Source organism: Penicillium diatomitis (assembly GCF_028827545.1).
Source record: "Penicillium diatomitis strain IBT 30728 chromosome Unknown utg000005l_segment0_segment0, whole genome shotgun sequence".
Lineage (NCBI taxonomy): Eukaryota > Fungi > Ascomycota > Eurotiomycetes > Eurotiales > Aspergillaceae > Penicillium > Penicillium diatomitis.
In genome coordinates, this window is record NW_026623177.1 from 951,197 (window position 1) to 970,416 (window position 19,220).

The following is a 19,220-nucleotide window of genomic DNA, read 5'->3' on the forward strand; positions in this document are numbered from 1 at the left end:
TCGAATATGACATCCTTCGTGGTTTGGTGTTAGTGTGTTCAAGAGTTGTGTAGAAGAAAAGAGTCATTTGACTATGTAGTCAAGTAGGAAACGTAATCACTATGACTCGTTCGTTTCGATGAGTAGCGGGTCCTTGGTAGTAGTAACCTAGAGACTCGAGGCTCTAGCGAGTAATTTGGAGACTAGAGTGACCGATGTCGGTACTTAGCAGTCAAAGATCCGCCTTCCCCAAAAAAGAAAACGTAAAAATGTAATGGGACAAGCCAGGCTCGAACTGGCGACTTTACGATAACAGAGACAGAAGTTGTTCTTCAGTCGTACACTCTCCCAGCTGAGTTATTATCCCATTTCATGTCAGGCAGGAAAACTATTGCAATTATCACCCTCCAAGTCATAGCACGCTACCATCACGCTTTGCAACATCAACTGAGTCTTCAGGACGCAAAACAGAGTTCTCTATAGTAAGTTAGGATGGTTATGTTTATAATTGAGCTCTGGATTGGTCTACCTTTGAAATATTCACTAACGAGAATAAGCGCATCAAGGCTACTCCAACCACGTATTCACATGGACTTAACATAGTAGGTCGAGACTCATGGCGTACTAGGTACAGTATGACGGTGGACTTGACTACTTCTTCCAGGTATATACTCAGGGCTCGGGGTCTGGGCTACTAGCCCGCTGTTCGGCAACACCAGAGAACTGAAACTGCCCGTAGACGCCTATAATCTAATTTTGGATAGAGTCACTGGCAGAGATCAACATGAATGAAATACGCAAGCGCGTGAAAAGCATATAAGTGTGGGTAGGTCGGCCGGGTATCTAGGTCAGTTCTGTCTACTGAACATTACAGTCCGAGGTCTACCGATGTGATCTCACCTACCCGAGCCTGTACGAATACCATAAGCAGTGCAATGCATAAGGAATATAAACTATTAGAAAAGCATATGTATAGAGGCAGGTGTATTTAAAAAGGAGGACTAGAAAGTTCACAAATCGGATGCATGCACGCTTTCCCGCATAACCCCATCTAAACAGTGAACATGAATCGCATTCCAATCGCACCTTGTCCATAGTTACCTGGAAATTTTGCACCCATCTCCAATTAGACTCGACGTGCATGACCGTCCGCGTAATATGACGGATCAGACCCAAACTCGAAGATGAGGCTTCGTTGAAACCATGCCATAAGTGACGTCGGAGTAACGTGACACCAGATGATCATGTGCACGGTAGTGGCGTGCTATCACTCGAGAGAGGAGATCTAGTACATATCTTCGCATAGCGCCGTCGAAACGAGATCGCGACTCGGTCGCTCAGTCAATGCGAAGCGCCTCAAATACATACAGACGTAGGGCGCGTGGCTTGGTTGCTCGTCTCTCCACGGAACATATCCATGGGTGCTCGCGGCACCGGGAAATTCGCGAGAACTGGGAATGGATATGACTGATTGTAAATGCTAAATGCTTCGAGCTTCCACCGAAGGATGGATGGATTGGACTGGGTAATGGTTTTTTTTTGTTTTTGAGTTTTTGAATACTTCTACATACATACAACACGATCTAATCCTTCAAAGCCGGCCAAGTGCCATCTCATTCGGACGATGGCACATAGGGCAAGGGGCCGCTGATCTTGACGAGACTCTTGAATCCAGTGGGCGGACTGGATTCAGATTGGCGGGGCACAAATGTACGGTGCACACCTCTCAGAAGACGTGCATCCGGCGAGGCAGGGCTTGTTTTGACCGCCCCCTGCTGGGAGGAAGACCTTGATGACGACTGAGCCCAGCAACTCTCAATCGCCCCGTCAGATTTGACGGCAGGCCTCTCCTTTGGTGGAGAAGCAGCCCATGAACTCTCCCCCAAACTACCAGACTTGGTTGGGACAGGCTTTTTCTTCTGGGGTGCGCCCCAGGAGTCAGCCTCACCCCAATCCTCCGAAGCAGCCTCAATGCCCACCGGCTTTGCGGATCCAATGTCCCGCTTCTTGCCAGATTGGCCAATCCGTTGATTGCCAGCCCGGGTAAAGGTGCTGACAGGATGTGCCTGAGTATCCTGGGCCCATCTGCTGGAGTCCAAACCACCAGCGATGGCACTGGGCTTGTCAGAACGAGAGCCCTGGGTGCCGACAGGGCTGGCATGCGCCACCGAGCAAGATACCCATGGAGATGGATTGGGAGGCTCAATCCGGAGCTCGAATCGTGGTGCGCGGGCTCGGTGCGCGGGGACAGGTTCATCAAGCTGGTTACTGTCAGTAGTCATTCACTGGAGGAAGTCATGGAAGGGTGTAACGTACCACGGTGCCTTTGGCCTCGCGCATTCTCTTTGCAAAGGCATCATTTTCGCGGGGACCGGCTCGGTAAACATGAGATGCCGGGAACCGGTTCTCGCACGGAGTCTTCGAGAGCTACAAAGCGTCAGCGTCCAGGTCCTCCAAGATCTGGTCATACCCAGGGAAGTATATAAGAGTGATTTGTGCCAGGTGCTCCGGAAACAAGCTTAGGTGAGATGGTATAGAAAGAAAAATACGATACGAGGAATAACATACCGTGCAGCGTTGTTTGTCGCTTACCTGTTTGGCACGTATCTCGGCGTCGGTGGCTCGCATGCCCCCCGAATCGTCAGCTGAATGTGGGGCGTTGTTGCTTGCTACATCTTCAGCTCGACCCTTGCCCTTCCACTTCCTACCTTCCCCAACACTCTCGCCATCATGCGTGTCGTCGTGCACAGCGACACTCAACGCCTGCAATCCCGTAGTCGGAACTGCAGATGATGCCCCTGCGTCTTGAGCTGGCGACAGACCGGATGCATCAACGTTGCGCTGCCATCCCGCGCTCCAAGAGAGGCTGGTGGTGCCTGAGAACTCACTGCGCGAGGGGGACTGGGCACGCTTGGAACTTTCACCAATCTCATAGACACGTTCAGGTGACTGGGTCTCTTCATCGGCAGCGGAAGTCTGTGCCGCGCCAAGGGTATCAAGCTTGGGCAGCGGGGCTGCAAGTGGAAGATCGGTTTCCAATTGAAGAGGTGATCCCGGAGCCGTGGTGAAACCTGCAGTCGAAGTTGTGGAATGAAATTCAAGATCAACGTTTGGATCCCAGCCTGGACCATCCTGTCCAGCATTTGAGTCCGAACTCGGGGCATCATGTTTGAGCTCGTCTCGTTGATCAGACAAAGAGGAATGGTCATTCAGCCAGCCCATCATCGTCTTCTTAACGAAGACACCAAGGTCGCGGTCACTTGTGGACACAAGAGCTTTCTCCATCGCTTGGGAAAGCAGAGGTAAGCTTGGCTCTTCATGGCCTAGATCGCTCTTTGGTTTGCTTGAGGCAAAACCGAGGTACTCCATCAGTTCTTTGCCGACAAATGCTAATTGAGGTCAGTCTCGTTCTTGGTCAAGGTTTCGGTTATGGAGAGATGCTTACCAACTAGCTTGATCGGATTGAGCTCTGCAGACTTATCATGTCCGATCTCATTGTCCGAGGGGAACACAATACCAGCAAGTTCCGACATACTCGAAGAGTACGCCACAGTAGTGGCAGGACGAGCTGTCAGAGGAACAACCTCATCATCACCCGAGGGGATAAGGGTCATTTGAGCAGGCTCATTGCTCTGCTCAGTTTGAGTGCCGCGCTCAGTTCGGGCTGGCAGACCGGTTACGTGCTGATTCACGCCAGTCTCCTCAACTCGTGCCAGCTCGTCGCGTCTGATATGTGCGATCTCGTGGGAGTTTGAGACGTAACGCGAAGAGCGTGGACTGGGGGACAGGTCCGGATCACGGAGCCTGCTACGAGCGCCCAAGTTAGCATAGAACCGAGGGGGCTGAGTCGAAGATCTGGCACCGCGGGCCTGGTGGGTGCTGCTCTCAGTGGATTCGGTGTGGTATGAGAAAGTCGTGGGTGTGTTCACTGGCGTGGCGGGCTGAGGCGCATTGGCATTGGCAAGCATGGCGGCATTTCGAATACCCGTGGCTCTGCCCGACCCATTCATGAGTGGGACAGCTGGTCGGGGCGAAGGTGTGCTGAAAGCTCGATGAACCGATGCTGCGAAAGACTCTGGGGAAGCCAGGTTCTCATGGGACCAGCTTTCGCTATATCATCGCATGAGGATTAGTCCTGATCAATCAAGGGCATGCACCTTCGGTTCACTTACGTGTTGGGGCTGAGGATCGGGGCCTGGAAGCCGGAACTGGACTCGCTATCCAAGCTGGTGCTGCGGCTATGAGCCCAGCCACGTCCTCCACGAGATCGTCTGCCGTTACCGTGGATTTGTCTGCCATTACGTCCCCACGAAGAATTGGACCGTGGGCTGCGAGACACCTGACTTGGCGAGGCCGAAGAGCTGGAATCCCGGCCATTGGACAGACCATTACCCCGTCCTCGAGTGCCAGAGACACCTCCACCACGGCCGCGTGAGCGAATTGGGTACGGGTGGTTTCCACGAGACTGATAAGCTGGCAGAGCATTGGGACCATGAATGGATGCAGTCAGTCTAGCTCTGTGTGACTGGCCATACATGAGGTTGTCCAAGTTCTCCAGGTGGCCGGTGTCATCAACAGTCTCGTGAAGACCTATATTCATCGTGGCTCATCAGTCATCAGTCAAGAAAAGCGAAATGCATCCAGGGGCATGCATACTGTTCCATCCATCCAGTGCCTCACGATTTCGCTGCGCCTGCTCGAATTCCCGAGTACCGGGGATGTTGGAGCGTCTGTGACGTTCAATCACCATGGGGTCAGCGGCGCTGAAGTCAGTTTCATCGGACGTCGAGATGAGCTCTCGACGAGCAGTTCCAAGATCAGCCTGTTATAAGACCATGAATGCGTCAGCGAGTCATCAAAAAGAATGGCGTCCGAAGACGTCGGAGGCGCTCACCATCTGAATTTGATTAAGTCTCTCCATTTCGGCATCCCCATCACCGCCGGGAGGAGATGGCATGTTGGAGAAGCTTGAAGATGTTCAATCGGAACAAGAAAGAAGTAAAGAAAGCTTTGGTTTACTGGAAGTTTGAAGAGCAGCGTTGCAGAAGTTGCAGAGTCGGAGACTGTTGAGAGAAGAGATGTTTTTGGGAAGAGGTTTGGGGAGGACGAGGAGAGAGATTTTGAGGGAGAAAGGGTAGGATGACGGGAGTGTGTATCAGCGCAAGGCGGACCCGCGTCTTTTGATGTCGAATTGGGTCGGAGCACCGACGAGCCAGCAGGTCCGCTGATGTTCTTTGCGATTGCTTGAAGATGAGCAGATGTTGGGAGCGTGTATCACCGCAAGGTGGGTTGATCCACGACGTTTGAAGCCGAATTGGATCGGAGTATACGCTACTGTGGGCGAGTCAGCACGTTCATGGATACTTAAATTTGCGATTGCTTGAATACGAGCAAGTTCTGGGAATACGTATCATCGCAGGGCGGGCTGAGCCACGCTGTTTTGAAGCCGATTTAGATCGGAGCCCACAATATGTCGAAGATGTTGGAGAATCAGGCCGTTTGATGGTACTCTGCTAATCCTTGAATATCAGAAAGAAACGTGCCTTCAATCCGGTTGTCTTTCTTGGTTCGGCGTGACTGTTGGTGAATCGGTTGCAGCAATGGCTCTGAATTAAGGTCCTTCAATCATGCAGCCAACTCCCTGCATGGATACGGTACTTTTACATTGATACGGCCACCAAAAGAAGCAAAGGGGTTATATGCATTGCATTATGATTGAAAGACACTAAGCACCGCATGATCCGCCTTCACTGTCATCTGGCAGGAATTATCAGCTGAGAAGAATCGAAAAACGTGTGCTTGACAGTTATGGCTCACTTACTCCTAATTAATTTTGCAGTAGCTTGCAAGACACTAACGCCCATGACAATGAGTCCGAAAGCAACACATGCGTACGCTGGAATCTTTTCCCGCCGCGAGACACTGCTGAGTTTGATATAACACAGCGGAGGGAAGATGTAGGCGAGGGCGGCTGCGCTTGTTGCACCGATTAGTTCAAATACACTACCAAGGTCGCACGTCACCAAGGCGAGCGCCATAGAAGTCAAAACTAGGGCTGTTGTGAATATCAAGTGCCGATGCGGGTCGAAAGGCTCGTCCGGAAAGTAATATGTGGTCATCACGGAGCGACACACGAAAGCCTCGAGAGGGAGAGTGGTCAACATGTTGAGGCCAAAGCAACTTGATAGGGTTAGCAATCTCCCACTCCCGAAGCCGAGGTAGCATTGCGATAAGGTCCTTACAGTCGAGCGATGTTGACCAGAATGTTGTCAGACGGAAAGTTGTTCAGCACGTTTCCCTGCGTTTTGGAACCGAATGATAAAAATCCGGCAGTCCCCATTGCTAGACACATTATCAAAGACACCCCCGTAGAGTAATGAGTTACAGTCGCAAATCGGTCAAGGGTCGGCTTCTTGAGTGACCCGTAGATTAGGAGGCTGTTGTGGTCTAGAATTTCGAACGATCAGTTGAGTACATATACGTCGGATACGGGATGTCAAGGGTAGCTTACGGCAGACAAAAGCTACAGGAGAAGTCCAAATCAGCACATGATGTATACACATTAGACGAGATTTGCTTCCTACCAAAGGATATTACTCCCACTGCTTGAAAAAAACCCGAGTCTATTATCAGGTGATCTTTGATGTCGCCCCGCGATTCCGATGGGACGCGGAAGCCTTGGGTGATAACAGTGATGACAATAATGGTCATACTGACTAAAGCCAGTGCGGAAGCTTTTGCCAACTATGAGTCCTGTAAGCCATGAAGCCCGGTATACATTGCATGTTGTTTTTGTTGTTGGACCCACCTTGGCAATGTCTCTGTACAGAGACAAAGGATAAGAAATGCCGAGGACAAACAGCACGATTACCGCGCGACGGTCCGTCAGCAACCACAAAAAAGTCATCTCCCGAAGTGATGGAAAGAGGGCACCCAGGACATATGGAATTGTATCTCCGACAATGATACAAAAGGCTACCATGCCACCGAATGCGAATGCCCATTGCGCAATGGAGATGGCGATTAACCCACTTCTTCCGAAGCAATGTTGCATGGTAGCTTGGAAAGAATCGGCTCCACTCATTTTGGAGTTGATGACAATCAGACGGATTGTCCAATCCACGGTCACGGTCAGGACCGTAAGCAGCAGGATCCCCGTAGCCAATCCAGCTTGGCGCAGTGCATACGGTTGTCCAATGATCCCAGCGCCGATGATACTGTTGGCCATATTCATGAAGGCCATATTCATTCCACTCCTCGGCCGGGCAGTCTCCAAGTGGTCCTCGGGGAAAAAGTCCTCAGAAGTGGCCAATGTCACACTCGGAGCCTCAATGTTGGTCAACAGGGGAACGGTTTGCCCTGTATTCCGGAGCCCGGATCCGCCTCGATCGCCGAGCTCGTAATCGTCGTCGTCCAGCCATAGCGTATCGCTGTCGGGACTGTGGGCGCGTCCGTTGGAAGATTGATCGTCCTCTCCTCCATCGGGGTGCAGGTCAAACTGAACTCTGTTCGTTGTTCGGGGCGTACGGGGTTGTCCGTCAGGAGGAGGACGAACTATGGAAGATTGGCGCTGCGCGTCAGGGCGGCTATCAGATGCGGGTTGGTTTGAAGGTAAAGTTGCGGGCGAATGGGATGCCCTATCCTCGGTATTCTCTGGTGACGAGGCCAACAGTGATTGTGTAGCATTGTCAATCTGGCCTTCCCCATCACTCATCAAATCAAGACCCTTTTCATCTCCGGGCATTGTTAACCTCAATGCTTCAGTCAGATGTTCGGGAGAGGCCAAAGAGGCCAGCTCCGCATAAGACGGCACGTGATGCTTATCGATACGAGCTCTTTGTTTTAGCTTAGCCATTGCCCCACTTGATCTGCCAGGTCCCATTGAAGATCGCCACCGATCCAACTTTGAGAACGAAGGTTTGGGGATTCATCAGGAAGGTAATATTGAGCAATGAACCGCACCTTCGTGGTAAAGAACTCTTCAGCCTGTAACCGAAGTTGTTCTCGCGATATTCAATTCGCAGAGGGATTCCTCAATGGATCCGATGATATTTGAATTGTCGACCGTCATGTCCAAGGGTGAAAGATGTGACATTGTCGCGAGAGATACAATGCATAACTTCAAGGGAGTTGACTCAGTAGGTTTGAAATTAGCTGGTTTAGGTATTAGTACGACCACCTGGGGCTGGCTTGATGTCTGGGTCCACCAGGGCTGCTTTTAGGGCTACACTGCATGAATACCTTTTCCCATCTATCACCACCTCATTCCACCAGACAACAGCGGAAAATGTTCTTCGACTTTTGGAACTCGAAGATGAAAATTCTCCTGAAAATACGAGCGATTGAAAGATATTGCGGCGCTCGAGAGCGGGCTAGGCTCATGCGTTGTGAAATCGTGGCACAGAAAATATACCGCTCGCTAGGTTAAAAGAAGGATTCGATGTGTTCACCGGCATCTCACGACGAGAATAGAAACAGTGTAACAGGATTATCCTTTTACGGTACAGTTCAGCCTCTAGTTCACGCATCAGAGCCGGGCAACCTTTAAATGCCTGTCGATTTCCTTAAGAGTAAAGGTCAGAAAACAAGTATAGGCCGACCTCCCGTCCGGGGTTGGTGGCATCCTATAAATTACAACCTTAACCAACCTAAACGGAAGATTGATAGTCAGGTTTTGTATCTCTGTAAGGGGTGCCGTGTTTGAAGCTTAAGTATCTGGTCATCCATTCTTTACCTAGCAGCGATTTGAACTACGCCCGATATTACTCAACGTTGTGACAGTCTTTCTGATCCCGTTCTGTCTTTACAGATGCATTTATCTTTTGCCTCTCTCCTTTCATGTAGACTCCAAGGAGCTGTCATACCGTCGTATGCTGAGCGTGGACACCGGCTTCAAGTAGACACGATTTCGTCGAAAGGAACAGACGAGGCACGGTGTCTCTCTCATTATCCGTTACTACACTACTCGTCAAGGGCTGGAACTATGTAGTCGCTAGTTTGACTGTATCTAAGACATGAGTATATTGACAGGGAAATGCCGGTAACAATGTTTCGGTCCCATGACCCAGAGAGTCTCGTGACATGTGCTTGTGGGTAGTCTCGGTTTTCCTGACTTAGCTCGCACAATAAGCACTCAGCAGAGCCCAGAGAGCCTGCACCCCTTCTCTCAGACTCGAAATTGTTCTGTCAAGCCAGGTTGAACCTTCACGTTGACCTAAAGGGTGTCACTTTGAGATCCCCGACGGCATGATGCAGCCAACTCAGCTTATTGAATTTGGTAGCATGCTTATTCAAGATAGGATATCAGAGATGCAGCTACACATGAAAGTAAACGCAGAATTCTCGCCAGAGTTCAAGTCTGCGTCGCTGCGTTCGACCGCTCCTGCCACAACCCGGGATGATCTTCAGTCGCTGTGGATCACAGAGGCTCCAGAGCTTGAGCTATGCTTAATTGCGGCACTAGACCCCCTTCTGGAGAATATCCACATCTCGGTCTCTCGAACTATAGAAGAAAGCATCAGTAATACCAAGGTGAGGCTTAAGATTCAAGTCGTCAGGGTGAAGACTGGAAAGAGCTGACTTGTGGAGTTTGAACGCAGATCTTCCCGAGGCTTGGATTCACCATCTCCGCCAAGCGTTCTCAAAAAGTTGAATCACAAGTTCAAGCACTGCAACTTGTCTTTGGTTTGTGCAGAAACACCCATCCTTTCAAAAGTCTCACGAGTCGTAGCCTTCCACCGGCATTGCAAGACCCACCAGAAGCTCATGCACCCCACGACATTCCTTGCGTGTGCATAAAATCCATCAATCTGAACATTCGGCTTTTGAGCAGTCATCAGGCTCAGAAACTAGCGAAGGCTTCTTCCATGGAAAGAAGACATCACCCCAAAGAAACTGGTCCTCAAGACATGTCTATTCAGGTTGAGCCGGAGTCGCTTTGTGACATCGAAGAGAGCGACGTACTTGGCATTGGAGAGAACGACGTGCCTGGGAGGAGCCCTGTAGAAAATATCTACAGTCCATGCGCGAGCCTCAGCAGAACACATTCCACCGCTCAACAGCTCAAGGCCTTTGGAGAGAACAGCATCCCGCGTCTACAGGAAATGCTCGAGTTCGGTCTCTGGACGCTGTTCCTTCCCGGAGCCCACAAAAGTGTCAATCTCCGTATACAGGGAGAAGACAGAATTGAATGTCTGTCGCTACTGATGCCCTCTGTATTCAATATGAAGTACCGTGAGGTAAGTAATTGGTATGACACAGCTTCAAGAAAGGGTCTGACTTGTGCCAAGGAGATGAAGCAACGAGCGACTCTACTCTCGACGGTCAGCAGATCTCTTACCCCTATGCTTCGGCGAAGTAAAAACAAGTCCATTCACTCAAGACTGGCATCAATGTCCTCGGAGCATCATGGCGTAACAGAGGAGCTGCAAACCCAGATCTCAAGTTCCACTCTGGATACAGCATTATGGAGGATTGCACAGCTTAGAGTGTCAAGAAAGTGGAACTTCAGTGCGTCTGCAGCATCTTCGCTTCCGAAATGTGTACCAGAGAAGCGGTTTCTGCAATCTGACGACGACATAATACTGCCCTTCTCTTCGGAGCCAATTGCTGAGCCTGAAAATGAGAATCTTCACCATGAGACACCGGTCCGCCAAACCTTTTGCCAAAAGAGCTGTATCATACTTCATGAGCTACTTTCCGAAGACAGCAGCATACTTAGTGTCGGAGATGGTTATTCCCCCACACAGATGACTGGAACAACACAAGATCCTATCGAACAACCCCAACCGACGTCTGATTGTCTGCTTTACGAATGGAGTGATCTTCCAGAAATTCCTCTCTCAGACAGTATATTGACAGATGTGCCTCTAGTTTGTTATGATGAATTCTCGATGACTGATCTCCCCTTGACGCCAACCCCGGCATGAGTGTTCTGCGCTGCTAGATCCAAACGTCTCGTTTTTAGAATTAATCGCTTGCAAAAATATCCAGGAGCAGCATGTAGTACGTTCTCAGCCGGTGACAGAAGGTGCACGCATCAAGTACCCAAGATAGTCGAAGTTTTCTGCATTGACATCCTGACGATAGTCATCCTTCTTTTGCCAAAAATGAGGATCCTTTGCTTCCAGGGGCAAAATTGCACTTTCGGTCACTGGATCCTCGGGAAGTATCGAGATTCTTAACCAGGTCATTCGAAGGTCTGCTGCTCAATGCAAGATGTATGTTATTTAGTCAAACAGAGAGAAGACACTGCGACTGGATCTATCATACGTTGAGTCTATCGTACGTATAGAGCCCAGCATGTTTGAAGCAGAACATGCTGTAAGTCTTTGCGGATTAGTCCCAGGACAACGTGTCACGACATCGACAGCTCGACTGACCGAGAAGATCATGAGCTACTGAGTCTCCACGCCAAGTCCAAACATCCGAACTGAGTTGTTCCATGCCCTGCAAATACCAAAGTCAGCGGATTGAAAAAAAAAACCCCCAAACGGGTAAGCCGATTCTGGATCTTACGCTTCGCACACTTCCTCCACAGTGATTTCCTTCACCGCTGCAATTACGTGCGCCACACGGGCAATAGCGACGGGTTCGTTCCGTCCCTTGACCATGCATCCTTTCTGCCATTTCTCTTTCTTCACTGATTTGGGTAGCTCTGGAGCACCGTTCAGGTGTTTGGCTGAGGCATGGGATGGTCGAATTTCGCACTAGAGAAATCGTTCGTTAGAGACCGACCTGGCAATATTTCTTCTGCCAGTAATGTATGACGCACCCAGGGGCCGTCTGTTTCAATCTGCAGTCGTTCCAGTGGAATGGCCTTGACAACTTGCAGATTCTCCTCGGTTTTCATGCTGCAGCCGTTGACTCCAATGTCCAAGCCCAGCGCTACCAGCCGCTGCATCTCCTCCATGGTGCCCGTGAAACTATGCACAAGACCACCTTTTGGAAGTCGATCGAGTCTGGAACTCAACAGTTGCTCAAAGTCCTCGCTGGCAGCTCGGGAGTGAAGGAATAAGGGAAGTCCAATCTCGATGGCCAGATCTAGTTGAGCCTCAAAGTACTTGAGTTGGGGCTCCTTTTTGCTCAAAAACAATCGATCATAATCGAGACCGATCTCGCCAAAGGCAACCGTGAACCCGGCCTCCTTGGACTCGATGGCCAGCTTTTTTAGATCCTCGATCATCTTGTCGGGGCCCCCGGGGTACTCATCAAAGAGCTTTGCCTGACAAGGGTGTACACCCACAGTTGCGTAGCAAAAGCCAGCTATGGAGACAAAGGTTAATCGATGAATCGTATGTGTGGTTCTTGCTAGTAGACTCACGGTGGTCGCGGGCTATTTGCACGGCTGCTTCCGACTCGACCAGATCCGAGCCGGTGACCATGAACTTGGCGCATCCCACATCCTTGGCTCGCTGAATGACATCGTCCAAGTCATCATCGTGAGCCTTCTTGCCGTGATAGTGACCCCGGAACATGGGATCGCTCAAGTTGATACCGATCTGGACTCGAGCACAGGTCAGGGTTGCCACTTTCGTGAGGCGACTTCAGGCCGGAGACCGAGATCCAAGGCAAGACAACCTACATCAACATATCGGAGAGGTTTACTTGACTCTTCCACTTTGACTTCTGTCTCCATTTTTGATGGATACTCCTCCTCTTCGCTAAAAGGCCTGGATATACAACGCGAAGGAACGGGGTGGTTTCTTGTCTGAAAAACTGTTCGATAATCAGCTTTCTTTCATACCAAGATTTGAGTCAGATCCAGGGAACCTTTCTGACACTCGTGGTTTGTCGAGAGAGCCGTGCGATGAGGTGAAAATTCAGTCTCACCTTTTGCTTTATGCTGCACGTAAGACTGGCAAGTACCTGAAAATTGGCGCCAAGGATCGTGATTGAAGATCTTGGTCCCGGTGAAATTTCTCGCGGCAGGGCTCAAACAGTCGTGGTAGATCGCTGCGCTAATTCTAGTACGAATGATATTCATCAGACAGTAAGGAGATCGTCTTTGAGCCTTGGAAACGTCTGTCTCCGATGTACCACTTGACTAGCTGAATGAGGTCACTTGCACTTGTCGCTCCATCAACCGGGTGGCTTGAGTCACTTCCAACGTGGCGATCAGCCACCGTAGTGGCTTGCAAGTGGCGCAGTTGGTAGGTTGGACTCGGACTCGTCGGACGGGAGCCTGACTTGTTTATGTAAGCCTTGCATTTCCGGGGCGGGTCAGGTCCATCCATCCACTGAGCAGCCCCCACCCATCGCGGCCGCAGATGAGTGTGAGTGTTAGACGGGCGGGCTGGCTGATGGGTATAGCCATTAGCCAGACGCCACTTCATAGATGCCACTCATCCTCAACATCGTGACTCGAACGAGGTCAGGAGGACATCTGAGTGTCAAAAGAAAACCCCTCAATCGAGTGATACCTTGTGAGATGGGATCCTATGCGGGGAAAGTTCATGGCGATATGCGGGCAGAAACAGAACAGACCTCGACTGGCGAGTCATGAATGGCTGTGTCGGGAACGATTATCCCGAGGTGGTGCCTCTTGGCCGACGACTTGCATTTTGTTTGCGCAGTGAGGATCGAGACAGACAGTGTTTCATCAAAGCTACAGGGTCGCAGGCTGAAAAACGGTGTGCAGTGTGCACTTTGACTGATACCTGACGGCCTTCGATTGTCAATGTTCAACGTACTTCGGTACTGTACTCCGGCGTTGTACTCGAACTAAGCCTACCACCAAGTTCGGGGGGAACTCCGGGGCAGTGGAGACATCTTGCGCTTGCTCCCGATACATTCACGGAGGTTCACCGCGATTATTCATTATATACGACCCATCTCTGCTGCAGACGATCGTTCGAACCGGAGACCTTGCAATTGCCTCGAATCTTGCTATTGCCAGTCTTGACATTCTGTTAGAACCCTCGACTTTCATTCGAGCTTATATTGAAGCCCTCATTAAGCGCGTTGCTGCCGCAAATATTACCTCGGACATTGGATAGGCTACTTTTGCATTTGGAGGATTGAAGTGCGCATCGAACGGTTACTTGAACACGTCTTCAATTCGAAATGGCAAAAGTGAGAATCATATCCACGGATGAGGTCTCTAAGCACCGAACCTCAGAGGATTGCTGGATCGTGGTCGACAAGCAAATATGGGATGTGACGAACTTCCTGGACGAACACCCGGGCGGAGCCAACAGTATGGCCCCGGCCACCAGATCTTCAACATGAGATAGTTTTGCCGTTGACTGATCCATTCATTCACAGTTATTCTCAAGTATGCTGGCCGCGATGCAACCGAGGCCTACTCCACAGTACATGCTCCGAGTGTCCTGCGATCCAACCTTGCATCGGAGCTGCTCAAAGGTGAACTTGATGAATCCACCATTGACAAAGATTGGCTCAAGCCTCCACCCAGCGAGAATCGTCAAGTCGTGGTACGCCACGAAAAGCCTCCACTAGAGACCTTAATCAACGCCCATGACTTCGAAGTGGTCGCTTCAAAGACTGCTACTCCCAAGACGTGGGCATTCTACTCCAGCGCAGCTACAGATCTGATCACCCGAGATGCCAACAAGTCGTGCTTTGACCGAATCTGGTTCCGACCTCGCGTGCTCAGAAACGTGCGGACAGTCAATACCCACAGCAAGATTCTGGGCCATAATTGCAAGCTTCCACTGTTTGTGAGCCCGGCAGCAATGGCAAAGTTGATCCATCCCGATGGGGAATGCGCGATTGCGCGGGCATGTCAAAGGAAAGGGATCATGCAGGGCGTGAGTTTTGGGAAGCTTGGCTGCGGAAACTCACTCGACTCGGCGTGCTGACTCCTCGATTTCTGACTGTTCTAGATTTCTAATAATTCCTCGTATACCTCGGAGGAACTGCGATCGGCAGCGCCGACAGCCAGCTTTTTCTTTCAACTCTATGTCAATCGCGACCGAGCCAAGTCTGCTGCATTACTCCGTCAATGCTCTGACAATCCAAATATCAAGGCAATCTTCGTCACAGTGGACGCAGCTTGGCCAGGCAAGCGGGAAGCCGACGAGCGAGTCAAAGCCGACGAGGGCCTCTCGGTACCCATGTCACCGTCCAAAGCGCAAAATGACAAGAAAGGTGGCGGTCTTGGCCGCGTGATGGCGGGATTTATCGATCCCGGCCTGACGTGGGAGGACCTGCGATGGGTTCGACAGCACACGCATAAACCAGTGTGTCTGAAAGGAGTGATGTCTGCAGACGATGCGATGCTTGCCATGAAGGCAGGTCTGGATGGTATTTTACTAAGCAATCATGGGGGCCGCAATCTGGACACCAGTCCCCCGTCCATCATCACTCTACTTGAGATTCAGAGGCGGTGCCCCGAGGTGTTGGATCGTATGGAGGTCTACGTTGATAGTGGGATTCGACGGGGCACCGATATTCTCAAAGCGATCTGTCTGGGAGCGACGGCGGTGGGCATGGGCCGTAGTATGTTGTTTGCAACGAATTATGGACAAGACGGCGTGGAACATCTCATTGACAGTAAGTCTAATCCCTTCTTGAGTAGATTTTCTTTTGATATGCGTTTGCCGTCGATCCTTTGAGGAAACTCACCTATTCTTATTTCTCAAGTCATGCAAGACGAACTGGAAACGGCCATGCGCAATGTCGGTATTACATCGCTGGAGGAGGCATGTCCTGATCTGGTTCACACGGGTGATATCGATCACTTGGTTCCGTCATCCCGTACTCACCCTTATGCTCGGGCCGTAGCCAAAGGCCGACGAGTGACTTCGCGGCTGTAGATGAAAATTGCATGATCAGGTATCTGGAAGGAGGCAATATGAGCGGTGACGGGATTGATTCGAGAGGAGATCCGCCCAGCCGCTGCCTGCTGGGTGAACTTTGCGCCGAACCATTCGACATTCTATTACGAGTCTGCGTCTCGTGCAGTCACCTCATTTACACGGTATACCTACCCAAACAGACCTCAAGCGATGCTTAATCACATGTACCCACTACTACTCAGTTATCATATCTGCATTCATCTGGATGCACGGGAATCTCTCTAACCGTCTGAAGGAACCTGACGCTCAAGCAACCCCAGAGATGATCGGATACCTGTAATGTGAGGGCCCACGTTCAGTGCCACGAACACATCGAGCCAGATCATGCCAAGAATCAAGCAATACAACATTGACAAAGCTGAGAGGTTTCATGCTTGATTGGGCGGAGGGCTATGACCTCCACCATGGCTGGATGTGCGGCATCGGTTGTCGACGACGTGGGACACGTACATACACACTATAAAGGAGTTGCACTCGAACACTACACGAAATGCCGCGTCCTACAAAGACAACCGGAGGGAACCACGATCTTAGACTCTAATTTACTCACCGAGTCATTGAGTAGTCTCTTCAAATGTATAGACAGCAGAGTGAAGATTATCCACAAACTTCCGAATATCTCACACGACCTCCAACCGACTCCTGCACTTGAACATGAATATACGACTCCGGTGTGCGACTCCGTCGGATGCAGTGTAACCAGGACGCAGAGTGCCCTAGACTCCTGAAGTCCATGTCCTACAGTACATGTAGCTACTAGCTACTGTACTCAGTTACCTCCTACCTACTGGTAGTAGTTGTGGCCACTAGCCACTGATTCGCTGGTGCCTGGGAAGCGGTGGAAAGGCCTGAATACCTAGTACAACGAGAACTTGTGATAACTTATACGTACTGAGATCCTCCTGGTGGTCCACCGGGATGGCAGTAGTGGTACTGTAGAGTGTAGAGTGTAGAGTGTAGAGCGAAGAGCAAGACGGGACGTGTCAAGGTGATCCGAAATACATGAGCGCTGCACCACACCATCCGACACGCAGGCTTGCGTAATCCCGTCCACAGAATCTTCCAGTTGACCGGTCGTCGGAGAGAGGTCTGCGAGAAGTTCAGCGGAGGTATACCTATTATTACGTCCAGCATGAATGTATCCAACTTGATCGAAGAGGTAGCGCATACTATGACGGTCGGAGGTACATTGGTCACTACTTAGCCCCGTAGTATCTAGTGTCTACTGTCTAGGGTCTACGTAGGAGGTAGGTTGGAAACTCTGAGACTCGCAGAAACTCCTCGAGGCGTGACCGTTGCTGGCGCTGACGAATCCAACCTCGTCCTCCTAACCGACCTGAGAGTCCCCTCACCGCCGTCCGGGAGAACGGGCCTCTCTGTCTGCAGGTGGAGATCAAAGGGTGCACGGCTTGCACGGTCAGGTCAGGTGGTCGTGGGGATTTCCATCTGTGAATGGGGCTGACGGTACATTCCAAGTTTGGCGGGGGCTCCCGTCGAACAGTCGGGCCAGACCGAGCGACCAAGGGTCCTCCTGAGTGACTTGACGCTGGAAATAGTACGAAGAGTCTAGTTGTAGCAGCAGTATGATACACGGAGTGGGAGTCATTTCCAAGTACAACCTGGCACAGGACTTCTAAGGTCGTACTGTATAGTGTATTCTATGAAAGTAAATGCCACCCTTCTCTAATCAGGTAGCTGGTAGGATTGGAGGGATTCCCATATTGGAGTTCACTGCTAAAGTCAACCCTGTTTAATCGTGCTCGAGGCTAACTTGGCTAGAGCAAGCTTGTTCAATCGTCGTGATACTCATTCTACGGGGATAAGTTCATAATCGTCTCACAACCACCCATGACCTAGAATCGGATCGAGGACCAGTGAGGGGATTACTTCCAAGTTCAAGTTTCGATACCTACTCCAGCAGCCGAATTACCCATCTCAGAGAAATGACGGGATGACCGGGGAAGAAACTCGGTTGATGACTGGGGCCACGTCTGGTTCCCCGGATTTTGGAAGCGCGCCTCGGGAATGGTATCAGAGCTTGAGGTCTTCAGAAGCTCAGAATTTAGACTAGGGGACTTTCCCTCTCTTCTTTATTCAATCATTTTCTCAACGAGATTCTGATTTGCCTGACTTTCAGGAGGGGCGGGGCCATATACATCGTACTAGGCTCTCTTGGTAGAGAGTCACGGGGTGCCACTGCCAGGTACTATTATTATGCTCGTCCTGAGAGACCGCCATCTTCTCGATTGGCATGTACCAAGTACCCCTTAATAGTGGACTGTATCTCAGTAGTGTCTTGGGTGATCAACTGGAGTGTGTTGAGGGCCGGGAGGAAGATCAGCACTCCGGCGGCCTCCTTGTGAGGAACATGAAAGGGAGAGGAGGTCCCTTTCGAAGAGATAAAGACTCACTGGCACACTACAGTCACATTGTCAATTACTGAGGTGAGTATTACTGTCAAGTGTATGTAGTATATACTATACACTATACACAATGTGGCAGATTATTCAGAACACGCACCTTACGTACTATACTCAGGCTTCCTGTAGTGGTACCTTAGCAACTGCGTACTCAGACCGGCGGTCAAGTGTGGACGTGGAGGTACTGAGTACATTTGGGTCCGTTGATGTAGTGGACCTTCAACCTTGAGCTGTGATCCATTCTACTGTGCCGGGAAGATGGTTGATCGAACCTTTGACCAGTCGTTGAGACATGATAAGGTACTATCGCCTCGTCAATACTATGTCCCACGTTGACGGCGATCCCTTGTCCTGGTCAAGTACAGTAGCTCGGAGAAAAGGCGCTTGCTTCATCAAGCTCACGTAAATCATTCATAGGCATGAATACCACTTATTGTACTTGATCGGTACATACTACATAGTGATCAGAACCCCCTACTATATCTAGGTATGTGCTTATGCACTGTACTCTGTTTTTACGCGCAAGTCTTATCGAAAGCGACGTAATCTACGCAAATCTTTCCCCGGTAGCTGCGTTGATTGTGGACCTCTTTGACAATCATCAAAAGTCCCCAAACTCCACCCGGGCGGATCAGCAGAGTCACGGGGCCAGATCTTTGTCTCCCCGAAAGTACCTGTACTACTATCATGGCTCCGCTGGTTCAAGGTCTCGTGCAAGACGGAACTTTGTGTGCCTGGTGGTCAAGTGGTGCTAGCTAAAGCACCGTGGCCGAGTGTCGTCTGTTCTACGATTCCGAGTGGGAGATCTCCCCCTCCCAAGTGCCAGTGCTCGTGCAGGTCCGTTTCCGGGCTTGGAGCGTGAGATGGTTGCAAAAAGTAGAAGACGTCAGGACGGGCTTCAACGTAGCAGTCCAGAAGCTCCCAGCCCGCTGGGGAGAGTGGATCCCCCTTTAATCGATCACATTCGCCAAGGGTGGATCTGCCCATAGCTCTCCCCAAC

General features: G+C 50.7%; 6 protein-coding genes across 6 annotated transcripts; 2 read left to right on the plus strand and 4 right to left on the minus strand.

Annotated features, from left to right (window-relative positions):
• Positions 1–1,592: 1,592 nt before the first annotated feature.
• On the minus strand, positions 1,593–4,936 carry N7539_004967 (uncharacterized protein; the record flags this gene model as incomplete). The annotated part of the gene is made up of 7 exons (XM_056934569.1): positions 1,593–2,240; positions 2,296–2,397; positions 2,572–3,353; positions 3,425–4,089; positions 4,152–4,569; positions 4,636–4,801; positions 4,874–4,936. The coding sequence occupies 7 exons, from the start codon at positions 4,934–4,936 to the stop codon at positions 1,593–1,595; spliced, it is 2,844 nt and encodes a 947-aa protein (XP_056789763.1).
• Positions 4,937–5,704: 768 nt separating this feature from the next.
• Positions 5,705–7,723, minus strand: N7539_004968 (putative amino acid transporter; the record flags this gene model as incomplete). Its single annotated transcript, XM_056934570.1, has 6 exons — positions 5,705–5,736; positions 5,801–6,159; positions 6,222–6,426; positions 6,491–6,502; positions 6,564–6,723; positions 6,788–7,723. 6 exons carry the CDS (start codon positions 7,721–7,723, stop codon positions 5,705–5,707), a joined length of 1,704 nt encoding a protein of 567 aa, XP_056789764.1.
• A 1,502-nt stretch (positions 7,724–9,225) lies between these two features.
• N7539_004969 (uncharacterized protein) lies at positions 9,226–10,907 on the plus strand (the record flags this gene model as incomplete). Its single annotated transcript, XM_056934571.1, has 3 exons — positions 9,226–9,510; positions 9,579–10,217; positions 10,269–10,907. The coding sequence occupies 3 exons, from the start codon at positions 9,226–9,228 to the stop codon at positions 10,905–10,907; spliced, it is 1,563 nt and encodes a 520-aa protein (XP_056789765.1).
• An 84-nt stretch (positions 10,908–10,991) lies between these two features.
• Positions 10,992–11,282, minus strand: N7539_004970 (uncharacterized protein; the record flags this gene model as incomplete). Its single annotated transcript, XM_056934572.1, has 2 exons — positions 10,992–11,179; positions 11,267–11,282. The coding sequence occupies 2 exons, from the start codon at positions 11,280–11,282 to the stop codon at positions 10,992–10,994; spliced, it is 204 nt and encodes a 67-aa protein (XP_056789766.1).
• Positions 11,283–11,375: 93 nt separating this feature from the next.
• On the minus strand, positions 11,376–12,616 carry N7539_004971 (3'-5'-exodeoxyribonuclease; the record flags this gene model as incomplete). The annotated part of the gene is made up of 5 exons (XM_056934573.1): positions 11,376–11,427; positions 11,497–11,687; positions 11,753–12,243; positions 12,302–12,479; positions 12,563–12,616. 5 exons carry the CDS (start codon positions 12,614–12,616, stop codon positions 11,376–11,378), a joined length of 966 nt encoding a protein of 321 aa, XP_056789767.1.
• A 1,427-nt stretch (positions 12,617–14,043) lies between these two features.
• On the plus strand, positions 14,044–15,758 carry N7539_004972 (FMN-dependent alpha-hydroxy acid dehydrogenase; the record flags this gene model as incomplete). Its single annotated transcript, XM_056934574.1, has 4 exons — positions 14,044–14,176; positions 14,245–14,750; positions 14,826–15,495; positions 15,586–15,758. 4 exons carry the CDS (start codon positions 14,044–14,046, stop codon positions 15,756–15,758), a joined length of 1,482 nt encoding a protein of 493 aa, XP_056789768.1.
• Positions 15,759–19,220: the final 3,462 nt, after the last annotated feature.